General features: G+C 41.1%; 1 protein-coding gene across 2 annotated transcripts in view; it reads right to left on the reverse strand.

The window, feature by feature from the left end:
• Positions 1-588: 588 nt before the first annotated feature.
• LOC149309215 (ATP-citrate synthase) overlaps positions 589-27,208 on the reverse strand; it is a 68,531-nt gene continuing 41,911 nt past the window's right edge. The window contains exons 13-29 of one of the 2 annotated variants that reach the window (XM_089531980.1): positions 25,332-25,422; positions 24,281-24,310; positions 20,310-20,451; positions 18,541-18,709; positions 13,899-14,003; positions 12,904-13,100; positions 12,699-12,780; positions 11,135-11,245; positions 9,632-9,759; positions 8,556-8,649; positions 8,303-8,457; positions 7,176-7,326; positions 5,713-5,856; positions 4,267-4,380; positions 3,373-3,455; positions 2,773-2,849; positions 589-1,469 (exon numbers count right to left, since the gene is read on the reverse strand). In XM_089531980.1, the coding sequence (XP_089388106.1) occupies positions 1,375-1,469; positions 2,773-2,849; positions 3,373-3,455; positions 4,267-4,380; positions 5,713-5,856; positions 7,176-7,326; positions 8,303-8,457; positions 8,556-8,649; positions 9,632-9,759; positions 11,135-11,245; positions 12,699-12,780; positions 12,904-13,100; positions 13,899-14,003; positions 18,541-18,709; positions 20,310-20,451; positions 24,281-24,310; positions 25,332-25,422 (1,968 nt within the window). In that variant the 3' untranslated portion in view covers positions 589-1,374. The remainder of the gene's footprint in view (positions 1,470-2,772; positions 2,850-3,372; positions 3,456-4,266; positions 4,381-5,712; positions 5,857-7,175; positions 7,327-8,302; positions 8,458-8,555; positions 8,650-9,631; positions 9,760-11,134; positions 11,246-12,698; positions 12,781-12,903; positions 13,101-13,898; positions 14,004-18,540; positions 18,710-20,309; positions 20,452-24,280; positions 24,311-25,331; positions 25,423-27,208) is intronic. The other variant, XM_089531981.1, reaches the window with a different exon arrangement.

Genomic DNA, 27,208 nt, shown 5'->3' on the forward strand with positions numbered 1-27,208 from the left:
AACAATCTACTGTCACGTTGCAAACCACAAAACTTTGACACAGGAGGATTTTCAGGATGGAGAGTGCTATAACTGTGAAATGTGAAAGGCCCCTTCAACCGCAGTATTTTGTTTCAGGTTTTGCTGCTCTCAAATTCAATACTCAAAGCACAGTATAGTTATGAGACTTTAGTTTAACTTGCTGATTTCTGTCTTCAAGAGAATCTCCTCTACTTGATTCCAACTTCCTTCCTTCTTTGAGAGATCTGAAAATAATCATTGTGTGAGGGAGGCTTGTGATGCCTATATGCTGTATCCTCATATGTATTTGAAAAACAAACACATGATCATAACAGATGGAGTGGCTGCTAAAGAAGTCATGTGAAAGAAATGGTAGTGCACCTTCACATTCTTCAACAGGGCATTTTTATAGGGTTTGCAAATCATCAAGTAGTTTCAAAAACAACTGAATTGTATGTTCATATAAAGTGAGTATGTTTAACATTTTAAACATGATTTTCCATTTCAATGATGATTTAGATTTCCTCAAAAAGCCCCAAAACTGGAGAGTTTATGTCTCAGATTGAAGTGATTATTCACAAAATCCAATCAAGAAAACTTACTATTGTACTGTTTATTTAAGACAGGTTATAATACAGAGACAAAGGACTACATAGTTGTGGATATGTTAGAGGCCGAGAGATGAAGTATCTTATGTATACACATACTCTCTGTGGTCCAGCCTTTGCAGGAAGTGTACGTCTAGGTTGTTGTTGTATTGTGATAAGTACAAATATTAGCTGCATAAATAGAGAAACTGGAATACACGCAAATTTCACAGTTTTGAATAAGAGCTTATGTTACCAGTTTACATTTTAAAATTACACCACCAGACTTGGAATGGCTTATTAAGACAGCAGAAGGACCTGCTCATTGGAGATATAATTTGTGAAGATGGACATACAGAGACAAGACAAATGTATCACAAAATTATACAGCTTGTGAGAACAATCTTCTTATTGGTAAAACAGACTGAATAACTTGCGGGTTCTTCAAGTCTAATGAGGTCACAGACCAAAATAAAAAAACATTAAAATCTGGCCAGACAACTTTTCAGAAAAGCTGTGGGATGAGGAAGAGAAAAATAAAAAACCACAAAAGAAAAAGCATAGACAGTGCAACTGCTTTTATATATATTAAATACAGCAAGAAATAGCAATAGGTTTTGGTTTATCATTATTTAAAGAATCCACGTCTAGGCCTACAAAAGCTGCCTTGTATAGAATTTCAGCCTGATCAGTCCTTGGTTTCCTATACCTCGACAGCTAGGGCATAACAATAAAGTCATGCCCACTTTGACCTTCAGTAAAGGCAACTAATTTGCTCTTTTTGGTTTCACATAGTCATATGCTCTGGCAGCACATAGGAGATATCATCCCAAGGGTGACGGTACAAACCCTGCTTCAACCTCTTCTGGTCCAGGTAATGTCCTGAAATTAAATAAGACTTATTGTATTCTTCTTTTTAAAATCTTACATACAATGTTCTTTTTCACAAAGCCCCAACTACTAGAAGTCACAGAACTTTATTCTATGAATTCTACCCACCCAGTGACCCAATTCAATTAGCTGCTGTGCAAGTACAAGATAAAGGGTAATGACCTAAAACAGTGAAAATAACAAAATTACAACCATGCTGACCTGTACCACCTTCCTTATGAAAGAGAGACATGACAGAAGTGTATAAAAATTATGCAATGGAGAAAGTAGACAGGGATAATTTTTTCTCTTTGCATTATACTAGAACTAAAGTTGAAAAGTGAGAGATTCAAGGCTATTTACACAGCATATAATTAAACTGCAGAATTCAGTGCCAAAAGATGTGGTGATGGCTACAACTTGGACAACTCTTAAAAAGAACTGGACAAAGACATGTTGGTTAGCGTCATTAAGGCTACTAGTCAAGATGACACTATATCACCCCCACTATCAGAACGTGATATGGGGGGGGGGGGGGAATGTGTGTGCAGCTGCAGTCACATCCCACTAAAAGGCTTCCATAAGCTCTGGTTGGTCACTGTGTGAACAGAATGTTGGCCTACATGGATTGTTGGGTCTGATCTAGCAGGGCTTTTATATTCTCCCCTGGGGAACAATTTGTGCCAGTCATATATAGGAAACATGGGTAGGGTGGTTTAGCACAAGATGCCCCCAACAAGCTGGATACTCATTTTAGTGACCTTGGAAGGATACAGGCCTGAGTCAAGCCCTGGCTAGTATTGAACTCGCAACCTTATGGTTTTGAGTGAGTATTTAAAGTTAAGACAATGAGAGAGGGGTGACTATAATAGAGTTAGTTTAGTCTAATAATAAAGGGCTTTGCAGCTACACAGTACATGATCTCCAGTGGTATAAAAACCTTTCCAAAAGATCCACTTAAGCAAAGGGCTGAGGTCCTTTGCTCCTCCCAGAATGTGCCTGAGAAACCAGAACCGGACTAATATAAAAAGATAGGTATGGATATTTCTCTCTTAGATGCAATATTGCTTCTTTTCCTTACTGTGAGCCTAAATAAAAACAAATGAAGTTCCTATATTCATTTTGTAGGTGTAGCTGGAGTTCCCTTAGTTGCAAAATTGTCTAAACTGCTAATTGTCTGCCTGTCTTATTAAGGTGTTTGGGCCCTGAGCTAGGGAGGTCTAGTTGCAATAACTGGAGTGGAGATTAAAGGGTACAGCCTCCTGCCTAGTAGAAAAGGGACTTGCAGTTTGACTAAGTCACAAGCAAGACTTACCAATGAATCCCATGCTTCTGCCAAGCACAAAAATGCCATTGAGAGCACCTATATCAATATATTCATCAGCTTCTTCCCTGCAATACAAACCAAAGTTATTTTATTTCTAAATGGTGCATTCTTAGCATCCTGAAGTAAGCAGGAGTGTGTATACAACACAGAGATATCACTCTAATATAATTTTGTTTTTTTCAAAGGCAAGTATGAAAAATCTCATTGAGGTTATCCCAACTCTGGAATATCACACTCTGCTGTGAATATATAATACAGAGGCATGACTATTTGCCGAAGATGACATATTTTCCCTTCAACATTTGATCTGGGCCAACCTGTCCATTAGTTAGAGGGAGAAGCAAGAAGCTAGGCAGTGTACTGAAATTCCTACTGGAAATCTTACTCAGCTAGCATTTTCTCATATAAACTAAAATCTCAATACAAAAGATAACATTTTTAGGAAGCTGCCTTCTGTCTGCTCTCCACTGAACCTCAGATTATCTCCTGGATACTTGGGTGAGTTGCCTCCTCTGAGTAGGAACATTTGTTATAGTTAAACATCAATACCATGTCAGAGATGCAGCAAGATAACTAAACTGTTCATACCGTGTAAAGGAGCCACAGTTCCTGAGTACATCAACGAAAGCCACACCGATAAAACCATCTACATTCAGGATGAGATTAGGTTTCTAGAAGGTGGGGGGGGGGGGGGGGGAGAAGAAGCAAAGGTAGAAGAATCAACTTTCTTTTTCTCATCTAAGAGATGCAATGTAAGCTACTCTGAAGTGTGGCTGCCTGCCAATCACCTTTCCTGGAGTGGCTTCAGAGCATTGTGTTCCTCTGAGGTATGGGGGAAGGAGCTGGGCAGACAGGATCTTGCACTGGTGTGAGCACTACAAGCTCTTTGTTTTAAAGTAAAAATAAAACAAATCTCTCTTCAGTGACCTGTAGTTAAACAGCAGCACTTCTTTTTCCCAGAGCAACAACTTGCATAACTATCAATAAGTAGGATTGTTGTTGTTATGTGCCTTCAAGTTGTTTCCAATTCATGGCGCCCCTAAAGTGAACTCATCATGAGGGTTTTCTGGCAAGTTTTGTTCAGAGGAGGGTTGCCCTTAGCTTCCTCTGAGGATGAGTGTGTGTGACTTGTCCAACATCACCTAGTAGTTTGCATGGCTGAGTGGGGATTCAATCCCTAGTCTCCAGAGTCCTGGTCCAAAGCTCAAACCACTACACCATGCCGACTCCCATGCAACCAGGATAGCATGGGGTTAAAAAAAAAAAAATCTTAACAGTAATAAGTTACTGGGGTTAGAGGCTGGCTCTGCTGCTTAAAAAATCATGTTCCAAGCTCTGTGAGCTAGTAGTCATCCTTGCCAACAAACCTAGTAACACTTATTCCTGATGTAATTCTCAAAGTGATGGGGGAGGCATTGGGAAGATATCAAGGCAATGAATGTTAAAAGTTGTAACCAAAAAAGCAGTGACAAAGACTGATACCTTGGAAGTAGTAATTTTTTCCACTTCCAGTGCATAATCTAGAAGAGGTGTCGCAGGGAAATGCTGTTTCACATAATCCTTGAGAATCTGCACTCTCATATCTGGATTATTGATCTGCAAATAAAATAGCAGAAGAAATAACATAAAAAAGTAACTAGAGAAAGAAACCACATACTTTGAAACATTAGGCAATCTGGCTTGATAACAGTTCATGTAACAAAGATCTAGGCACAAACATAACTGAACCGTGTGATGTAGAGGACAAAAAACCAATGCAACTCTAGGCTGAATCAATGGGAGTATAGCATCCAGCTCAACAGCTCATACTGCCACTCTTATTTTGCTTTGGTGAAACCTAACCTGGAATACTGTATCCAGTTCTGGTCACCTCTGTTCAAGAAGGATATTGGCAAGCTGGAATGTGTTCAGAGAAGGGTGAGCAAGATGGTAAAAAGTCTGGAAACCAAGCCCTATGGGGAATGCATTAGGGAGCTGGGCATGTTTAGCTTTGAAAAAAAAATAGCTTGGGAGGTGATATGGTGGCCATCTTCAAACATCTGAAAGGTTCTCATATCGGAGATGAAGTAAGTTTGCATTCTGCTGTCCAAAGACTACTCAAGAGACTAGACACAAATCAATGGATTCAAATTTCAAGAAAATAGATTCTGCCTAAATATTGGTTTGATTGTAAAATCTGTTTGATGGTGGAATAAGCTGCCTTGGAATGTAGTGCACATTGGAGGTCTTTAAACAGTGGTTGGATGACCATTATTCAGAAGTGCTTTAGTTTTACATTCCAGAATGACAGAGGGGTGAATTAGAAGGCCCTTGCCTTCCAACTCTATGATTTTAAGTACAGTAGTCTGACAAAAGAGTCACCTAAGCTAAGGCTTAACTACCTTTAAACCTGGCTTTGAATAGAAGGCTGTATTCCATCTAGCTTCCCAATACCAACCTATTTATCTATCTACGGGAGAGAAGAGGCAGGCAGGAAGGAGTGGCCAGAGGCTATTTCCATCCGGAACGCCGAAGGATCACAGCAACCACACACCATAGTCCCGTTGCCGGACCCTGCCGGAATCTGTAATGGATCTCCGAAAGGAGCAGAAAAGAAAGTTTGGGCCGCCTTGAGCAGCCCGGGAGCAACCCCAGAATGGCTTCTATGTGGGTTGGGGGCATGTGTCATCCATACCCTCAAGCCGCATGGAAGCTGGCTTTTTATATTCATCTGTTTCGGGGCTATATCCCACTTTTCTCCTAATGCAAGACCAAAGGTGGCTTAATACATAAATTAAATCAGAATAAGTCTAAAACTCATAATAGTAAAAAACAAATTTAAAAGAAAATATCAGCTTAAAATGGGCCAGAATGAAAAATAGTTTAAAGGCATTTAAAACACAGCCAATAATTTAAAAATCTCTTCTCTTCAGCAAAAATGACACCTACCGATTTGACCCGGTGTCCAATGCCCATGATCAGCTTCCCTTCCTTCTTCATCTTGTTCACAAACTCCATTGGGATGATGCCACTGTCAAATGCTTTGCTGAACATCTTTGCGGCTGCATCCAGAGCACCACCAAAACGATCTCCCTGAACATTATCAAACAGATAGAAGCTCACCAAAATAATAATAATGAAAGAACCCTTTTCTTTTGGGATAAGATATGATCTGGAAATCATACGAAAATGGGGATGGGGAGTCATGTAGACACTACAGTACCTTTGCTACATAGATGAAAGGGCGCCCTCACCATAAGTTGTTGTTTTCCACTCAGGATTTCCATTGGGCATTTGTTTGGACTACACCATTTCAACCAGAAGGAGGGGCCTATATCACTTAATGCTCCTTCATACAAAAATATTTCCTTTATACAGAACAATAAGATGGCAGGAAAGTCTAAGCTAAAACTGTTCTGCTCATCTTTTAGTTTCTATGTGCAGGTCATCTATGGTCTTCTATTCAATTTATCTATTTTGGAATGGAGAAATTCCACCATACCAGCACCCCTTCCCTCAGCCTACTGTTATGCAATGCAGACACTGGCTTATCACATTAGAGAGAATAAAGGCAAGTGAGAGCTCATGTTGTTGTGTGCCTTCAAGTCATTTTTGGCTTATGGCGACCCTAAGGTGACACTATCACAGAGTTTGATCTGCTATTTCTAAGAAGAAAGAAAACTTCAAAGTATTCTGGCATTTTTTAATGAAGAAAAAGGCTTTGAATGTATACTAGCTATCACCAGTATATTAACCAACTAAAGCTATAAACTGCTGATGGTGGACTAATTAAATAAGAGGATTTACAAGTGAACGGCCCACTTGTTAACTTTTGGATCCTATTTTGTTTCTGGTAAGAAACCTACTGTAAGAAGAACTGAAATAGCACATTGTTTTGGGTGTTCTATTGCCTTAACACGCACCATGGCACATACACATGTCTTATAAGGTAAGTTCACCATTATTTCCTCCAACCCAAGGTATTCATGTGTGCAAGTGATTTTCCTGTCTCACAATATCTAATGAACAGAAGCTCATTCTGTTCCCATTCCCCCAAAAAACAGATCAAAAACAGATCAAAAAAGATGCTAAGGTATATAATATGGGGACAAAATAACAAAAGTAGAGCAATATTGTATTATTAATATCGACTGAAAACCAAGACAAAGCTGTCCCAAAACAGAACAGCTCTTATTTAAACCAATCTTTGAACATACAGTATACTATTTGTATGTTCACACATTAGAAGGCTGGATAGGAAGTTTGGCAAAGGCTGGAAAACAAGGTCTTAAGGTCAAGCTTCACATCTACATGTTGTTGTGGAATTTTAAGCTTCTTTAGCACAGAGCCCTGACTACACCCTAACAATGGCACTACTTCCTACTTTTATCCAGCAATTGTTAAATGCTTACAATGGTGAGCAGGCCAGAGGTGAGACTGGAGACGAGGTCCTTCCCGGCTCTTGCACAGACAATAGTGTTATGAGCTCCTGATACTGCTGGGCCATGATCTGCTGTTACCATCAAACACATCTCTATGAACTGGCAGGCATATTTGGGTAACCTGGTGTGTCAAAAATGTTAAAATATGATTCTATTTTCAACTCTCAAGATGAATCACAAAACAAGTAACACATTCACAGACTGACTTATTTTAAAAAAAATCATAAAAATTACTAATTTAAGAAAAAGTTTAGAATCTCCAGATTAAAATGTCTTCTACAAGAAACAAACTATCTACACCTTTTCCTGAATGGTTATAAAAGTGGGTTCAGACAGACTGCACCACGTCAACAATTACAAAAGTTGTGGGGGGAGGCACTATTGGGAAGGCTGTACTTTGCAAGAGCTAGCAATTCAACCTTATGTTCAGACTGGATGATAAACACAGTCACATAAACAGGTCTGAAGAGAGACATAATTCAAAAGGTTTCTAGCATCCTACATTTACAAGTTACCAACCCCTCTGCTCCAAAAAACAAGAGTGAGAAATTTGGTATCCCCAAGATATCCAGAGGAATGTGTGTGAACACACACACACACACACACACACACTCCAATATTCAACTAGAAGGAAACAAGCCTTTCTTGCCTAAGAGCAGATGAAGGAATAAAAGAGAAAATGCCTGGAAACTGCAACCGTTTAACCCTTTTTTTCCTAGGGAAAGTTTGCTGTCATGACTGTAGTTGTTTCTTGTGGGGTACATTTAAATTATTTCTCACTTATGGTGACCCTGGCAAGATTTGTTTAGAGAAGGTTTACCACTGTCTATCTCTGAGCTTGAGAGAATATGAAGTGCCCAAGGTCATCCAGTGGGTTTCTATGACTGAGTATGGATTCAGACTATGGTCTCCCAGAGTTCTAGCCCAATGCTTAAACCACTGACTATAGAATGCTTTCTCTCTGATTTTAGTTTTATCTCCCCTCAGTACCAGGCTAGCAAGAAAAGAAAGCGTGAGATGACGTTTGGAGGTAGGATGGAACTTTTCTCCAATACTATAATGTGAACCACCCTGATATGATGAAAAGCTGTGCTCACCTTCTCTGAAACCACAGCAGACCCAGGACACCACCGATTCCCATCTCTTCCTTGAAGACTTCAGTGATGGGCATGCCTGCATAGATCAATTCTTGGCCTCGCTCATCACAGATGCTAGTCATGAAGGAAGCTGGTTTCCGGATTAAACCAAGCTCCTAGAAGGTTGGAGTGGGAAGAAAGTTGTACTGAGACTCTATCTTAGTTCTCTTTGGGGTAGGGGTCAATTTACACTGTAGCAAAAGAGCAAACCTACCCTTGCCCATGAGTAATCCATTGGCACAGTTGGAGGAGGCACTTCTTGAGCTGGCTCAATCACTCCTTTGGAAACCAGATCCTCATACACTGACCTAATAAAAACAGATGAAATATTCACTTGATACACCTATAACTTATGTTCAAGTGTGATTAGGAAGGTATCTCGTTATTTTTAGTACTGTCCTTTCCTATGTAGAATGTTCAGTAGCTGCAAATGTCACATAGTGTTATAAATGTGTGGACAGCCCCTCATACATTCTCTTTTTTAAATCTGCAGATAGAAAAAGTGGCTATTTAGGATTCTAGGAACACTTAATTTAACCAGTAGTGTAGTGATGAATTTTAAAATGTCCATGATGATACTTCCCATACACAATCTCTCAGGGGGTGTCCAGAAATGCAGGCAGCTTTGTTGATCCATATGAAGAACTGAATTCTAGCAGTTTAGATCTCTGCTAGAAGCAGGTCTTGCGTAACGCTAATGGGTCTGAACTGTCCAGTCAAGAACAAGCCATCCAAAACGGTTTTCATTACAACAGGCATAGCTTACAACCATGAATTTTTGCTAAGAAAATCCTTTCCTTTCCTCACATCCCAGCTATGAATGAGGATTGCAGCTGTCAGGATGGGGCTGTGGGCTAATGATGACAAATGACATCAGTGTTTAAGCTTATCAAAAAGTTCTGGCATTTAAGCTTGAAAGCCCCCCACGCCCATTCATCAACTGCACTGACTTATGGTTAAAGTCCAAAAAGGTCTCAGCACTGCTTTTCAGGTCCAAAATACACTGGAGAAATAATCCAGTTTGAGACTGCTTTAACTACCTTGGCTCAATGCTAGGGAATCCTGGGAACGGTAGTTTTGTGAGACATTTAGCTTTCTCTGTCTGAGAGCTTTGGTGCTACACGAAACTACAGTTCCCAGGATTCCTGAGCCAGGGGAGTTAAAGTGGTCTCAAACTGGATTATTTCTGCAGTGTGTTTTGAACCTCAGTCTTCAGGCCACACTGCTTGTCCTCTTCATTTAGTCCCATACAGTAAGGGGCAAACACTGCAGTACTGTCATCCTACTTACTGAATCACGTCGCCCAGCTCATCAAAACTTCGGGGTACAAACACACCCACTTCTTTCAATGCTTGATTCTTGGCCACAGCAGTTTCAGAAGCTTGATTTGCACACGCCCCAGCATGGCCAAACTGTACCTGTTAAAAGCAGAAAGGGGCCTTTAACAAAACTGGTGTCAATCAGTTGAAAACGCTAGGAAAAGAATTTCATTTCCTTCTCCAGAATTAACCACATATTTTTTCATAATGCAGGTTGCGTCTCCCTTATCCAAAATGATTGAGACCAGAAGTGTCCTAGATTTTGGATTTTTTTGATTACCTGTATTTGCATATATATACATAATTAGGTATCTTGGAGATGGGACCGAACTCTAAACACAACATTCATTTATGTTTCATATACAACTTATACAGTCCAATTTGGGGATGTGTGATCATGCTACAGATGTGCGTACTGTGTTTCAGTGACCAACAAGGTTAGATAGCTTCAAAAAACAGATTAAAAGCTGAAGAGTAGTGGTGATCAACCTGTGGCCCTTCATCTGTTGTTGAGGCTGGAGCTCCCATATTCCTGGACATTAGGTTATTGTGGGGCTGATGGAAGTTGGAGTCTGATTTCCAACTGGTCCAAGACTGGGGATGCCACAGGCTCTCTACCCCATTTTAGAGTGGCATGAGCAATTTTGAGCTTTGAACTCAGCCAAAGTGACTAGATCATGGTCAGACATGCCCTGTAGCATGCCTTTTTCAACTGAGTTACTTCCTCCAGAAAATATTCATACCACTGCATAGCTTCTCTTTCCCATTATGGGTTAGCACTGGGGTGGACAGCAAGGATAGAGAATATACTATAAAATCATTAGAACATAGGAACAGCATAGGCTGGATCAGAAAAAAGAGCACATAGCTGTCCTCTGTTCTCATAGCTGCAAAATAATTGCCTATGGGAAACTTGCTAGTAGGGCATGAGTGCAACTACATTATCCATCTTCCATTCCATTCCATTGTATGTAATACACAAAGGAATACTGCCTCTGGAGGTAATATATTACCATACTCACTACCAGCTACTGATGACTCTAACCTCCATAATAAGAGGAATGACTCAGGCCCTTTCTTATTTGACTCCTTTGAGCTATAATTTTTAAAAGAGCTAAGACTTAGCTTCAGAGAACTATCTGATAGTGGTAAGGTGATTACAAATCAGGACCAGAAGCAGAAAAAAATGAAACCTTCAGAGATCAGCTTAATAAAACTGCATTTCAGTCCTATATTAACTCTGGTAATAACTCTGGGAAATCTCCTGCTCTCCTTTTGTTATGCAGTTTTGTTTGATTCTGCTGTGTGGGGCGTGTATTCAGCTGCTTTCTACACTCAGATCCAGTGTGAGGTGCAGGACAGAGGAAGAACCCTGCCAGTCAGATACTGTGGCTGCACTTACCCAACAAGCTATTTAAATAAGCAAAGACAAAATCACCAAGCCACAAATAGGTCTCCCTTCCTTTACACGTACCTCTGAAGAGAACATGGTTGCACAGGTTCCAATGCACCAGCAGACAACAGGTTTGGTGATCCGACCTTCTTTGACACCTCTGCAGATCTTGTACTCCTCTGTTCCTCCAATCTAGAACAAGGAGCTAAGTATAACAATGCAACCCATAGGTGCAAAGAAGCTCTTTTTAAGAAGACGGCGCAGATTTCACCAGCTCAATTCCATTTTCAAGTGGATTTGACCAGAAAGTGAGAACATCGTAAAAGAAAGATGGCAAAAATACACAGATTTCTGTTTTTAAAGCTTGTGTACTGTTTTTATACACAAACCAGTATGAAAAAAATCTATTGGGATCTGTATGACTTTCAAGTGAATTTTACAAGAGGATTAGAAGCCCATAAAAGAGAAATATCTCTCTTCTATCTCTGGAGATATACCTGGCTTCAGTGATACAGGCTCTGATTATATCCCTTGTTGAAATAGTGTCAAGGGTTACCAGTTCGTTTCTGGGCATAACTCAAAGTGCTGGTCATGACCTATAAAGCCCTACACGGCATAGGTCCAGACTATTTGAAAGGCCGTATCTCCCCATATGAAATTTAAGATCACTGGGGAAGGCTTTCTTTCAGTCCTGCCATCATCACAGGCTCACCTGCTAAGGAAATAAGAGTGAGCCTTCTCAGTGGCTTCTCCCATCATCAGGAAGTAGCTTCTGCAGGAGGCTAAACTGGCCTCCTCACTGCTTTCTTTTTTGCCAGAAGGCAACAGTATTCTTATTTAAGCAAGCTTTTTAATGCTGAAGCAGGGAAGGTTTTTAACTGTATCTTTTATCTGTTTTAACCAGTTTTATATATTTTACAGTGTTTAATATGGTGTTTTAAAATTTGTCTAGAACTTTTTGTAACATTTTAATGTGTTATGGAAACTGCCTTGGGTCCTGGCCTGGGGGAAAGGTGGCATATAAATAAAATAAAATAAAATAAACAAAATATTAGATGATCAAGAGAACCCTGATTTTTCTGTTGTTAAAGCTTATATATGATTTTCACACAAGGCAAAGGCATTATAAAACAGATAACAAAATATAAAACCCAGCACTAGAGATGTCTTTTAAAAAAATCCCTACACCCAAATATCTCCATAGCAGTCTTAAATTTACTGAGAAAAAGCAGACACAGAACAAACAAGAGAATAATTTTTTCTCCACAAAACCCAAATGTCAAATCCTAGTCAAAATATGAAAGTTTTACTGGAGGCATAAAATAACACAGCAGTGCTGATTGTGAAGATTCCTGAGGGATCTGATGCCACTATTCAACAGCAATTCTGAGTGCTTGTTAAATATGTCTCCCTTGGGCCATGAATCCTCCACACAACTTCCTGGGTGCATTTGGCCGGCTCAATTTAAGCTAACTGTTCCTGCTACCATAGTTCAGCCTTCAACTTTTTCATACTGGCTACAGAACTATAGAGATTCTTGTTATCTACTCCTCTTTTTTCAGTAACAGTTCTCTAAGATCAAACCACAAAGACAGACCATTCACAAGCAATCCTGGAGACAAAAAACAACTTGGAAGATACTCACTTCTCCTAGCACCACTATCATCTTCACCCCTGGAGTGTCCTGGTAGCGTAAAACATGATCCATGAAGGTTGACCCAGGATATCTGGGGAGAAAGGAACAATAATTTTGTTGTTCCTTTGCCTTAGGAAGGCTGTGATGTTTAATATTTCAAATTATAATTAGAATTTCAGAACCATGTAAGGGATGGCTTGGCCATAGTTCTCACCTATCCCCACCAATGGCTACCCCTTCAAAGACTCCATCTGTGGTCCTGGAGATGATGTTGTTGAGTTCATTGGACATTCCTCCTGAACGAGAGACATAGGCTACACTGCCAGGGCGGTACAGCTTAGAAGCCAGAATGTTATCCAGCATACCACCAGTATTTCCAATCTTAAAGCAGCCTGGCTTGATTCCACCTACCTATAAAAAGAAAAGAGGTGAAATATCAACGTCTCTGTAATTTAGGCATTAGCTGAATGAAAATCTTCTTAAAATGGGAAATTCAAAATCTGGACTGTTTACGCAAATCAGATATTTAGGGACAGGAATTTAGGCATAGGACTCAGAGCGATTAGAGAGCATCTAGACAGCTACATCCAACGATCCTACTGCCAATCCTCCCTCCCCACTGTTTTTATTTATTGGCACCTTATCAGCATTGCATTAATCAGAATGTTTCTTGCAGCAACATTTTAAGTAGAGTGAAAGACTCTCCTGCTAAGAGTTAACAGTATACCCATGCACTGATATGTGCTTCTCTAGGCATAAGAAGAGAGCACAAATGTAGGCGGGATATAAACCGCCATATAGTACATATAGGATACGTACTAGGGTTAGGAAGGGGCAGTGCTTCCGCACCCCCCTAACCCTAGTACGTATCCTATACGTACAAGATGGCGGCGCCCCTTCCACATGGGCGCCGCCATCTTTACGTATCGGACGCTGAGCGTCCGGACGTGTCTCAGCCTTTATGACGTAGTGAGTGCGCCCCTGGCGCCTCGCTACGTCACAAACGCGACTGAAAAAGAAGCTCCATTTTGGAGCTTCTTTTTCGGTCCGCGCGGGAGCCGCGCCGTCTGAAGGCTCCGGCTCCCCCATGGACCTACCGGCGGCGGTGGCAGACCGCCGCAAAGCGGCGGTTTGTACCCCGCCGTAGTTTTAAAAGATAAACCACAAAAGCAAAAGAAAGGAAGGGGAGATGTTTCTTTCTTCTCTCACCGTTGCTGGCCCAATAATTGTGACTCCCTTCTCGTCTGCCATCTTGATCAACCTGCGGGTCAGTGCCTCTGGAATGCCTTCTGCAATGATTGCCACGGTGTGGATCTATAACACAGGAAAGAAGCAACATCAACAATGACTTCTGGGAATCTCTGTCACCAGAGATGGAGACCATAAAAAAAAGCTAAAGAAAATTAAACAAGTCTTTTGGTCTTTTCTAGGTTAAAAAGCATCCTCAGATCCTAAAAGCAAGTCTTTTGAGTATTCCATGCTAACTGTACTGTACCCAGATAATCAAAATTCTACACCCAGGAAAGCTGAATTTTACAACCTCTATAAATTATGCAGATTGATCAGTCTATTGAGAAGTGGGAGCACAATTCTAGGCTTTCTGGGATGAAACAAATGACCCAAATCCATTTCAATCTGGGTTTAGACCTGGTCATTAAACACCCTTGGTTGCTTTGATGGAGGAACTATACTAGAACTAGATGAGGCAGTGCAACTGTGTTGGTTCTTCTGGACTTCCCAGTGGCATTTAATACCAGCAGTCATGGTACTCTTCTCTACTGTTTGTCTGATACCAGACTTGTGGGCACTATTTTGCAGTGGTTCTGGTTATTTGACTGAGAGCCAATGTGATATAATGGTTTGAGCACTGGACTATGACACTGGAGACAAGAGTTGAAATCTTCATTTGACCATGGAAAAACCCTGGGTGATACATCGGGTCATACTTTTTCAGCCTCAGGAGAAGGCAAAGGCAAACCCCCTCTGAACAAATCTTGCCAAGAAAACCCTGGTCAGGATCGCCTTAGGGTTGATGTAAGTTGGAAACGACTTGAAAGTATAAAATAACAGTAATTTTTAGCCAAATATTTCCTGAAGGGAGAGCTTAGGCACTTGCAATTCAATTTCATGTGATGTTCTGTGTGGCTCAATGTTGCCCCTATGCTTTTAAACATCTACATGAAGTTGTGAGGGGAAGTCATCTGGAGTTCTGGGGTTGGTCTTATAGGCTGATAATGCTGTCAAATCAATAGTTTGTAAATTACTCTGGGAGCCTTTTTGGCCAAAGGGTGGGGTATAAATGCTCAAAATCAGTGGTTCCCAACCTGTGCTCCGAGGAGCGCTTAGGGCTCCTTGTGCACTTCCCAGATGGTCCATGGCCACTACAGGAAAATTACAATCTATTCCATCTCCCCCTCCCCTCCCTCTGTAACACTACTCTAAAAGCCATTAACTCCAAGGCCCCGAGGGACTGTGTTTGTGCCGCTGTTTGCCAGAGCGGGCTCCTGGGAGAGCATTCTACCTGCGCAGCTGCGCATCCACCCAGGACTTGCCGCCAACGGACTCATGGCGGCGCTGCCAGGACCGAGGGAGACCAGGAACACCTGAGGGGGAGCCGGGGAGGGGCGTGTCGGTGGCAGCGGCATGCCATAAAACCCAGCTTGCTGGGGAACCTCCCTGTCCTGCCCCCTCCAAGGCCCCGAGGGACTGTGTTTGTGCCGCTGTTTGCCGGAGCGGGCTCCTGGGAGAGCATTCTACCTGCGCAGCTGCGCATCCACCCAGGACTTGCCGCCAATGGACTCATGGCCGCAGTTGCGCAGCTGCGCACGGCCGCAGGGGACAGGTAGCAGGGTCCCATTAGCTGTATCTGCTACAGAAGTCTGACTTGGGAAGTAGTCTTACTCTGTTGCAGTTCTCTTACATTGTCTGTATATGGGGTATTTATGCTCATGGATGGTGTTTTCTCCATGAGCACAAATGTCATCCTAACCCTCTCGATGATGTATATTGCCATCCAGCTATAGTATGTTTTTCTAGAGTTTTATTTTCTTGAAACTATGTATTATTATGGATTGTTGTATTGTTGTTTGGTCATGGCGGTATGGAGGGTGGGGTGGGTTTACACTGTATTGTATTTTGCTGTATTACGTTTATATAATATTGTACTTGTTGTAATTGTATTATTGTATACTGTATAACTTTGTATTATTGTGATTGTATTGTTCTACATTGTTGTACACCGCCCTGATGTCCCGAAGGGCGGTATATAAATAAACCTTTTATTATTATTATTATTAACTTGTAAGACACAGGGTTGGCCTCTTAGGGGCTCCACCATAGAAAAGTTATTCTAAAAAGGACTCCACGAGTCAAAAAGATTGGGAACCACTGCTCTAAATAAATAAATAACTTTGTTTTTCACAAGAAATGCCAAGGAGGCTGAATCCTTATCTAGGTGCAGTGAGGTGCTGGATGTTGTTGGTGAATAAACTGAGACAGGCTCTGCTGGTCACCAGGAAAAACAATGTAAGATTGGCAATACTATCTATTCACCGAAGTCAAAGGGTGGACCAGCAAGAGCAATCTTCCTTGCTTTCTGTCTGTTCAGCCTACATGCTAATAAAAAGCATGGGGAGCACTGTACTGGTTCATGCTGTCATGGCAGCTAAATATCACACTCCTGTATTGCCACCAAGAACTTCCTACAAGCTGACATATTCTTTTTCCTTCCCTGTCTCCTTGGTGCATATGCTTCTCCCACACTTGACCATGCACCTTGGTTAGATTTAATATCGGTAATAGTTTAGGATTATCTCTGAACTAGCAAACCTGCAATAAAAGCTACTAATGGTTTGGTTTCAGCCTCATTAATCAACATTAGTATGCTATCTATGGCTACAATGGTCCAGATAACAAACGAATTGACAATTAACATGATCCAATACAAGAAGGGGAAACTGATGTTGGTGGAGGGTATAAGAAACATGTAAGCCTGAGGGTGGTTAAGATCAGTCTCCAAACCATGATTGGCAGGTGGCTTTGGTGACCTTTGAACTTTGCTATTTTCAAATTTAACTTTGAGTAAATTTAAATTTAACTCAAAGTGCCAGACATATGTTTTTGTTTTTTGATGGAAACAGAAACGACATCAAGACCACCCTTAAGAAACTGAGTCCTCCCTCCATGGCAACAACTGCCATCTTCCATCATGAAGGGAGAGAGGGGGATTGGGGATAGGAAAGGGGCTAATGTTGAATGTTTTCATCATATTCTGTATACACTTTTATTCCTGTAACCCACCCGGATTCTTTGTGATTGGGTAGGCTATAAATAAATACTTTATTACTATTATTATTATTATTTTGCAGAAGCTGCTTCCATTTCCATAGACTCTGATACAATAAAAGCAGAGCACTCATATAACATCACATAAGGGCCAGTATGCAATCTGCATCACTACATATAAAATACAGTGGGACTTTGGTATCCACGGAGGATCCATTCTGGACTCCCCCCAACAGATGCCAAAATCTGTAGATGCTCAAGTCCCATTATCCCCAATGGCGAGCATGCACATGGCTGCGCCACCATTAGGGACAGCTCCTGTTGTCCCTAATGGTGGTGCGTACATGTGGCCACACGGCTATTAGAGACAATGGGAATGGAACTTCAGGTAGGCCTTTGTTGCCCCAATGGGGGCGTAGCTGCATGCACACGCTGCCACTGAGAACAATGGGGGTTATTCCCAATGGCAGTGTGGCCACATGTACACACCGCCATTGGGGACAATGTGGGTTTGCCTTCCACAGATGCTTGAATTCGCGGAAGGCAAGTCTGTGGATACTGAGGTCCCACTGTAGCTCAACTTTTCTGCACCATAAGGTGTTTACAGCAAACACCATGTTTTTTTTCCTGAAAAAGAGAATTCCTGAATTTTGAATGTATTTTTTGGCTGTTGTTTGACACAGCTGTAGTACCATTAGCAAGCAAGCTCTAATAGTAACACTCAGCATTTATACAGTCAGTTCTCCATATCCATTGACTTTTTTATCCATGGATTCAACACACATGGTTTGAAAAATATATAAATTCCAAAAAGCAAACCTTGATTTTGCCATTTTATACAAGGGACACAATCTTAATTTGCCAATGTATTTAATAGGCCTTGAGTATCCATGGTGGAATCCTGGAACCAAATCCCAGCGGATACCAAGGGCTCATTGTATAGCATTTATGTAACCTGTATGATTTTGCTAGTCAGGGTAACAACATCAAGGGGAATCAAACCCAGCCCTCAGCTGCTACCATGACTCCCTATATTAAAAGAAAAGGAGGATATAAATCAAATACATCACAGAAAACATGTAGAAAATGTAAGGACAAGTACAGTTGGCCCTCGGTATCTGTGGGGGATCCATTCCAGACACCCCATGGATGCCGAAAATGCATGGATGCTCAAGCCCATGTTGTCCCCAATGGTGGTGAGTGCACATGGTGGCGTGTACATGCAGCCGCAACACCATTTGGGACAATGGAACTTAATGGTGGCATAGCTGCATGCATGTGCCGCCACGGGACAATGGGGGCTGTCCCTAATGGTGGCATGGCCATGGGCAGGTACCGCCATTGAGGACAACATGGGCTTGCTGTCCGCAGATACTGAGGGCTGACTGTAGTTCAAGAGAAAGCAACTTAGAAAGGAGGCAAAATGCTTTCAAACACATTATACTTCTCAGCTCCCACACTTTTTGAAGAACTCTGCTCCACAGTGGCTCATCTCAAGATGGTTGGATCCTGTTTCCCAAAACTGCTCATCAGGACTTTGCCACAGATCCTGGCCCATTCCACATACCTGTGGGTAGTTCATGGTCTCCATGGTGCTGTCATAAGCTGAGCGGAGGGAAGCAAAGTTGATCAGCACATCAACTTCAGGGTGCTTCTTCATGGCATCTGCCATGTTCTTGAAGACAGGGATCAGTATCTCTTTGTGACCCCAGTAGAACTTCTGTTTGTGATCACCTCTGTAAGGAAAAATACATAGCAACATTAATTTCACTGCTACAAAGCAAGAAACAAACACATAAATGCACAAAAGGAAACAATCTTGACATAATGCTTAACACAAACCTGGCCGCATTGCAGTGTACTTTCTAAAAGCAACACTTGTCTACTTTTTGATGCATGGGCCCCTGGTTTACACTGAAATAGTTAACCTACATTGGAAATTCCACACTGAAGGTGGTAAGGTGGTACCTCAAGAGGAATGTTGGTCTTTTAAATTCCTGTTCAATTTTTTAAAGTACCTGCACAGAGAATTCTAGCCTATCCCTTTCAATCATGCTAGTGTAGGATACTAAAGTTAGAAAGGACCTGTGGAACAAGAAGTAAAAGAATCATTATGCAATACTATCCCAGTGGTAAAGAGATATTAGTATGGGGCAGCTAGCTGACCAGTCTTTTGGAAGAGGTGATATTGCCTTAGCTGTCAATAATCTGATAACTTTCAAGTTAGGACAGCTTAATGTAATACATGTGGGACTGTTGTTGAAAATAGTTCAGGAATTTCTATTGATGCAGAATGCAGCTGCTGCTAGATTAGGAGACAGGACCAGGTGCTATGATCATACTGAGCCTGTGCTATGCTTTTAATAAGTTTGTGACCATAAATTATGATGATGTGTTATGACAACTGCACTTGCTCCCATCCCCTTTCCAAGGCCATTCCCAAATGCTGTTTTTGAGTTTTAAAACCTTCAAGGTTTAGAATCAGGATACTGGAAGAATCATTTGTTCTCAAGTTTGTACATGCAGTCATCAGACAATAAAAATCTCTATTCTGAGAAGTGAGATAGAGCAGGTGATCACCAGAGGGTATGCCTTCTCTGGAACCCAGCTACAGAATGCTCTCCTCAGATCAATTTGTCTGGCGATTATTTCATTGTCCATTCAGTGTCAGAAAAAGCTTATTTTCCTCTGCTTTTTAGACAAATTTTTAATATTTGCATCTTTTTCAGTGCCACTTTTTATAAACGTTGAAGCTCCCCCCCCCCCCAAAAAAATACCTCACATAGTAAGAGGATCTTTATTACTGCTGCTTTGCAAATTGCTGGCCAGGACATTATCAAAAATTAATGCACATTTTCTACAGTGCTGCCATAAGCTGATTTACATTTATTGTTTACATGAAACATAGCTATTCCTGAAATATGACTGAAGAGCAATATGAAGCCACCAGTAATGAATAATAAAATAATAAAGATATGCATGTCTGAAATATTCTCCTAAGGTTATACAAGCCACAGGGTCAGGATGGATGGTACTTTCCCAAGCCCTGGTCATAGGTTTTGTTTATATAGCTGGACTAAGGTGGTGCAGCACCTATAGGGAGAATGAACTTCTGGTGGTCTAAATGCAAAGCAGGAGGACTATAAAGGAGAATCAGGTTGGGGAGGGCAAAACAGAGAATCCCCAAGTTTGCAATAATGTGCTGTGGAACAGAAGTGAACTTTGCCCCCATCTGTACTAGGACACTCCTTGTGCAGCCTTCAAAACTGGCAGAAAAGTAATTTGATATAGGAAAATAATTCAGAGACAGGGATAAAGTTAGCACAAGAAACATACGTAAATGGATACACCATGGCTGCCACCGAAGGCTCATCCCTTGAGCAGATGTAGTCAAAGTCCAGCATGCCCTGCACAGCCCGAGTCTGCATCCCCCAAACAATTGCCTTGGTGTGCCGACTGAACAAAGTTGTGGCTTTGCCTAAATAATGGAAAAGAGAAAACAACCCTGCTCACTCAGGGCTGGACATTTAACACACACACACACACACACTTTTCAAGATGGCAATGTGTGACCAGCCACACAGTTGCAAAGACTCAGGTGTCTCACTCTGCATTAAGGGAAGGCGCCAACACACCAGCCAATCAAATGAAGCAAAGCACTGGAGACGAAGCAGCCAAACTAATCAGCTTTTTAGTAGGAAAGGTTTGCCTCTCTCATCTCTCCGATGTACTGATCATTCTTAAGATTATAAACAGAGTAATAGCTTCTTAAGAGGTCTTAGACAGTCACTGGGAGAATGTGTGCATGCATCCTTCCTAATGGACCTCCTTATTGTCCTGATGGGTGAGTTGCCCATGTACAATAAAAGATATTATGTGTGTCATGTTTGACATCAGAACCTTCACACAGCAAATAGATGTCCTAGTTTTGTCAGAAGAAGCCTACTCCTAAACTACCAAAAATAAATAAATAAATACATTAAGTATTTTAAAAATGTAATAGAGCCTTAGTCCATGCGTGGCCCACCTGGGAGCTGGCAATTCTGGTATACTATATATTGTGTGAAACTGGATCATTCAACCACACAGCCACAACCCACACATTTCTGAAGAATAGCTTCTTAATCCAGTGCAGAGACACAACATAACTGCTCATCTTCAGAGGATGCTCCTCACTGTATTCCTATATGAGTCACTGCCCTGGGTCTGCCAGCGCCCCAAACCAAGAAATCAAAGCAGTAACTCAAACAGAAATGGAGAGAGTCATCCTTTGAGGGCAATTATATTTATCACACCAATAACATACTCAACAAATGCCCCCACTCAGGTTTAGTTCAGCTATCAAATTTTTGTTCAGCTATCAGGAGCCTGGGAAACAGTACCAAAATCAGGGAGAGAATTATATGGCCCTCCTGATGCTACTGGATTGCAGCTCCCATCATTCCTCACCACTGGATATGCTGGGTTGGTTTGATGGGACTTGCAGTCCAACAGCATGTGGAGGACTGCATGATTCCCACCCTGGTCTAAACAGATAACTGCATGTGTGCATGTTCATTTTAAGTTAGCTACTTATGGATTTCATTGGGCCTACTCTGACTAAATCTGGATCCAGCCAAAGGTGTCCCTTTCTCTTGGTTTCCATTCTGCATTTCAACCTTTTCTTCAAAATTGCAAAAGGATTCCTGGAACAGCTTAGAAGAAATAACAGAAATTAAAATTCTTCCAAGCATTGTAAATGTTCATATATAGAAGGAAATGAAGCAGCTACTGATTATTTAATCAAAACATTCTCATTTCACTAATTTTATATTTGGGACAAGCAGGCATCAGTTAAGCTGTTCAACTCAACTTTAACCATGCAAAATATAAAACTTAATGAAAGGTTTTAATTTATAGCACATGGATGTAGAAAGGTGGTAGTGGTCTGTAAAATTTCTACAGGTCTCAAAAATCTCTGGTGTTATTTGGGTACTTTTAAGTCAAAATCTTCTGGTGTCATGAATGATACAAATGGTACATAAACGAAAAGGGGCAAGGGAATAGTACTGAATGTTTTGGGTTTTAAAACATGTTTTATAACACTGAAAAGGAACTGCTGGGAGCAGTTCAGATGTAACCTCTTCAACTTACAGACCAATGGTTTATTAAGCCAACAATGAAAGTCTTTCCTGAACACTTTCCTTTTTTATACTTCTCTTGTTGTTTGTTTTATTCAGATGCTCCAGGCAATCTGACTTTAAAAATATCATGCTGGGGAAAAGCAAAAAACACTATTTAAGGGGAAAGTGTATAAACTGTTCTCAGGCATGGTCTGCGCTGACTCAGTATTATATAAGTTGAGAATTTAGATTTCCTGTACCTTCACCAGGTGTAGCTATAGAGAGCAAGATGAGAGCATTGCCTCCCATAGGATTTTTGTCACCACCATGAAATTTTTCTTCAGTTTCCAAATTTCTAGCACCACACTAACTATATCCCCACATGTGTAAAAGCTTAACTAGCTAGACAGCTTCTATCTTCAGTTAAGCATTTAGAAATACAGTTCAGGCAGCTAAAGAAAAGGGTGAGACAAATGTACCAAGGGAATGCCAACACAGCAAATACAATGAGTCCTTGAAATCCACTGAGGTTTGGTTCCAGGATCCCTGTGGATACCAAAATCTGGGGATGCTCAAGTCCAATTAGATACAATGGTATAGTAAAATTATGTCTCTTATATAAAATGGCTCAATGAAGGTTTGCTTTTTGGAATATATATATATATATATATATATATATATATATATATATATATTCCAACCATGGATGGCTGAATCTGTGGATATAGAATCTGTGAATACAGAGGACTGACTGTAGAAGAGTTCTAGGTGCAAATGATTTTCAGTGGACCCCTCTCTCAATGCTAGAAATTTGGTGAATAAAGGGAAATTTCATTGGGGGCAGAATTGTTATTGGGAGGCAATGCCTTTATTTTGCCCAGCATGTCACTACACCCTTCACCTTCACTCTGTCTTTCTCCATAATTCCAAATTTAGTGAAAATGTAATATTAAAAGTCAAACGATAAGCCAACCACATTACAAACAGCTACAGTTAAAGGAATTCCTGTGTTTTAAAACGGGAATGGGCAATTGTGGCCTTCCAGAGGTTGTTGGACTGCAACTCTTTTTTTTAAATAAAGTTTATTAACAGTTTAAAATATTACATTCAAATTATCCACATATTACATACATCCGTTCAATATTGGCCCTCTTGTGACTAATAGACATGAAATCCCCTCTACCCCCTCTTCTTCTTCCTATCCTATCTGTCCCCATACATCTTCAGTTACCATTACAACAACAATATGTCCATAGGGTTGGGTCCTGAGAGAGCAGGTACTTTGTTGTCATTCTTTCTTTGGGTTCCCTTTCTTTCTGACACTCCCTAACTTCCTTATATTTCCTTATACGCCTTCTTCCTTGTCCCCTTCTAGCTTCTTACTCATCCTGTACCTTCTCCTTGATCCTTATCCCACACTCCCCTTCCAGCCCTCTATCTACATTCACATACCTTCTATGTCTTCCAGTTACCCTCTCAGCTATTCATTCTTTCTTCCCTCTCTTCCTTACTTCTCATCTCATTTTTCTTCAATTGTACAACCCATCCGCAGAACTTAGGACTGCAACTCTCAACAGCTATCAAATGCTGAGATATCACTGGATTTACAGTCCAGTATCTGGAGAGTAATAGTTGCCAAGCCATATATTGGAATGGAAAATGTAGAGGCATCAATCAGAGATTTTAATCCCTTACACTCTTTTGGGGTCAGTTATATCCCCACGTGTGTTAAAGGTTAACTAGCTAGACAGCTTTTATCTTTATTTGGGTGTTCATTCAACTAAGAACAGTGCGGTGGCGAAAATAGGGTTTGCAATCAGGGTTCCAAATCAAAGAGTAAGCCCTGCACATTGTCTCCAGCCCCTCTGGATGGGGAGGTGGGATAGAATGGTGACACTAGAGATGCTGTTCTGTATGGATTGCTTCAGCTTTTCATTGTCACATTTATATTTGAAGAGAAAAATGGGGGGGGGGGAGGGGGGTAATCAAGATAGAGAAGATGGGTGCCTTAAAAAGCCACATTACCAGTGACAAGAATCAACCAGGGAACACCACAAATTTGGCAAAAAGGGTAAAACAGCAGAAACAAAACAGCCAAACAGACAAAACCAACAACACCCCAAACACAAGGAACACCCATCAAAAAGAACGGTACAAGCAGCTGGTAGCAAGGCTGGATACGCTAAGCTAGTGGTGGAGTCCTACCTTGCACAGGTCTTGAAGATGGGGATGTATCTGTTAAAGAGAGAATCACCATTGCAAGAAATCCGACAAGGCTGCCTGACTTGGGGGATGGCTCACATTAAACTTGGGGAACCTTGAGCAGCTGTGTTCTCAACATAACAGAGTGGTTTTCAAACTGTGTTACTGGGAATTCTTGGGCTCTTCAGATTATCATTAAGGGAGGGAAAATGGGGATCTTCAATAAGTATGCTCACCATGGCTCAAAAGCCATGTTCCACTATAACCTCTCTTCCTTTCAATAAATAAAAATCAATATCCTTAAGCTTTGGGACAGTCCTCACGCTGGGAATTGTAAGATTCTTAGGGCTGGGCCATGAATTTTCAAAGAGGCAGAGAAGGCACAACTAGAGGAACATTCTTCCCAACAGCACATTACCACTGAAGCCATCAGAACTACTATGATGGCCAAGGAGACTACAAAGTCTGCCTCAATCCCCATATTGATATGCATGCATCAACAGGTAGCTACACAGATGCAGCTATGTAAAAGATCCTGTGTGCTCATTTCCAATGAATAGTAGGGCTTGAATGTGTATAGGCCACTTTCCCTCTTTCCCCACATTAACAACATTTAAGAAACACTGTTTTAATTGCAGAATATTACCTTTTCAGTTTGCATAAGTCAAAAAAGCCGAACAGACCTGATCAGCCATCATGCAAACTGAAAGCATGCTAGAGAATGTTTACCAACATTCTCTATAAAATACAGAGGCAAGATTCCATGACAAGGGAATGGTTTTTGGTGAGCAAAAAAACAAGGAAAGTATTCCTGGGAAATAGTACATTTCCATCTTCTTGAGGAAATGCAAAATCTACAAGAAATTTGTTGGGGGAGAAGGAGCAAGCAGAAGCAGGTAAGAACCTTAATCCTTCTTATTCACTGGAAGGGTTTGGAGAATCATGCTAAGAAAAATGGAAAATGCTCCAGCAAAATGCTGGATAGGATAAACTTGTAGGAAATGGAAAAGCAGCACTGCGAGAGCATCCAGAAAGACATAAAAGAGTTGCTTACCAGAAGGTGCCGCTTGCTTTGCCTTCTTGGCTGGAGCCAGCTCATCAGGTCTGCATTCAGAAAAAGATGCTGTCCGGCTTGGGGCAGGAGTCTAACACAGAGCCAAACATGCCAGAAAACAGAGTTAGGTATGTGGCATGAGGGAAAGCCAGAGCTTGGGAAATTTGCTCCTTTGGACAACAGTTTTCAGAGTTCCACAGCCACCATGGCCACTAGCTACACAATTCTTTGGGCTGTAGTTCAGAAAACTAGGGGCCCGAACAGACAGGCCAAATAAAGCTGCTTTGGGTCACTTTGGAGGTATGCTGTTTAAATGACACATGCATCTTAAGAGGCCAGAGACTGCACCAAAGCTGTGCTCCAGTCCTTAGGACTGGACCATGGTTTGGGCGCAGCGTCCGGCCTCTTAAGATACATGCATCATTTAAACAGGATACCTCCAAAGTGAGCCGAAGCAGCTTTATTTTGCCCTGTCCGTTCAGGCCCTAACTTTCCTGAGCTCTTGGCATGTATGCTACAGACATGTAGCCTACAAAACAAATAAAAACTCTAGTGCCTATCTACAAAGAAATGTGAAATTTCCATAATGTTACTTCTGCATGTTCAAGACAACACAATGACATTTTGGCTGGGATGCACCATCCAGAGATGTATGTATATCATACAATTCTGTAGCTTCATCCTGCCTCCCCCACAATTTATCTAATAAGCAGTGCAGCCCCCCCTTAACATAGCCTTTCCCATGTTGTCGGAGAACAATGAGAGGGGACAGCTGGAGACATGTCCAGCTATATTCCTGTAGCTGGAAATCTACAGGGACCTTCAGCACTGGGCAGGTCTAACATGGACTCTTGGTGGAAAATGTTATTTTATGTAATAAGATAATTTGGTTATGTATGTACTGTGTAATAGGTCTAATCTGGACTGCAGAAATAATGCAGTTTGACACTGCTTTAACTGTCATGGTTTTATCCAATGGCATCCTGGGATGTGTATTTGTTGTGGCATCAGAGCTCTCTGACAGAGAAGTCTAAATACCTTACAAAACTACAAATTTCATTATATTGAGTCATGGTAATTAAAGCAGTGTCAAACTGTATTAATTCTGCAATGTGGATTAGACTACAGAGATAATCAAGTAGAAGCTGGTGGGAGCAGGTGAGCTAAAGGAATGTTGAGAATGGTGGAACATTTGAAAGGATTTGAAGGGGACTGGTGGTTGACAGTTGGGTCAGAAGATTGCAGAGTGGTGTTAATGAGTGAAGATTAGAGTTGAGAGAGTCAGGTTTAGGAAGGCTATATTGCATACAGCATAGATTTTGGAAGGATTTTAGTTGTTGCACAATCCAAAAGTGATTTGTGATGAAGAAAGTCCAACTTATGCCATCATAATTCCCTAACAGGACGCCAGCCATTATTTAAAATTAAAATATAATACAATTTGCAAAAACTATGAACCATGCATGTTAAGCAATGTTGCATATATTCAGTTATTTTGCTTGTGCTACTGTGCTGCTTTAAGTAACAGAGAGACAGAAGCCAGCTACGTAGAGCACCAAAGCTCTAGAAGGCAGAAAAATCCCTTGGGTTGGTTTTCTCTCCTTTCTTATCAACAAAGCCTTTGTTTTCATGGAGATGGACAGAATTTCTGGGTTGTATTCACTACAGACTATAGACAGGAGGATTCCATGACTGAATTTTCTTCCATACAAAATTACTGTCTCCTCCACCTACTCCACAAAGAAAGTTAGCATGTTAAGATTTGACAATGCTCAAGCAGATTAATCCTTCAATGCCTATGTAGTCACACAATCTGTTAGAGATGTGCAGTCCCTCGACAAATAAAAATGAATATCTGAATGCACTACTAGAGATAT

The sequence above is a fragment of the Sceloporus occidentalis genome, unplaced genomic scaffold (genome assembly GCF_023333645.1).
Source record: "Sceloporus occidentalis isolate IW3139 unplaced genomic scaffold, rSceOcc1.0.p SCAF_7, whole genome shotgun sequence".
NCBI classification, from domain to species: domain Eukaryota; kingdom Metazoa; phylum Chordata; class Lepidosauria; order Squamata; family Phrynosomatidae; genus Sceloporus; species Sceloporus occidentalis.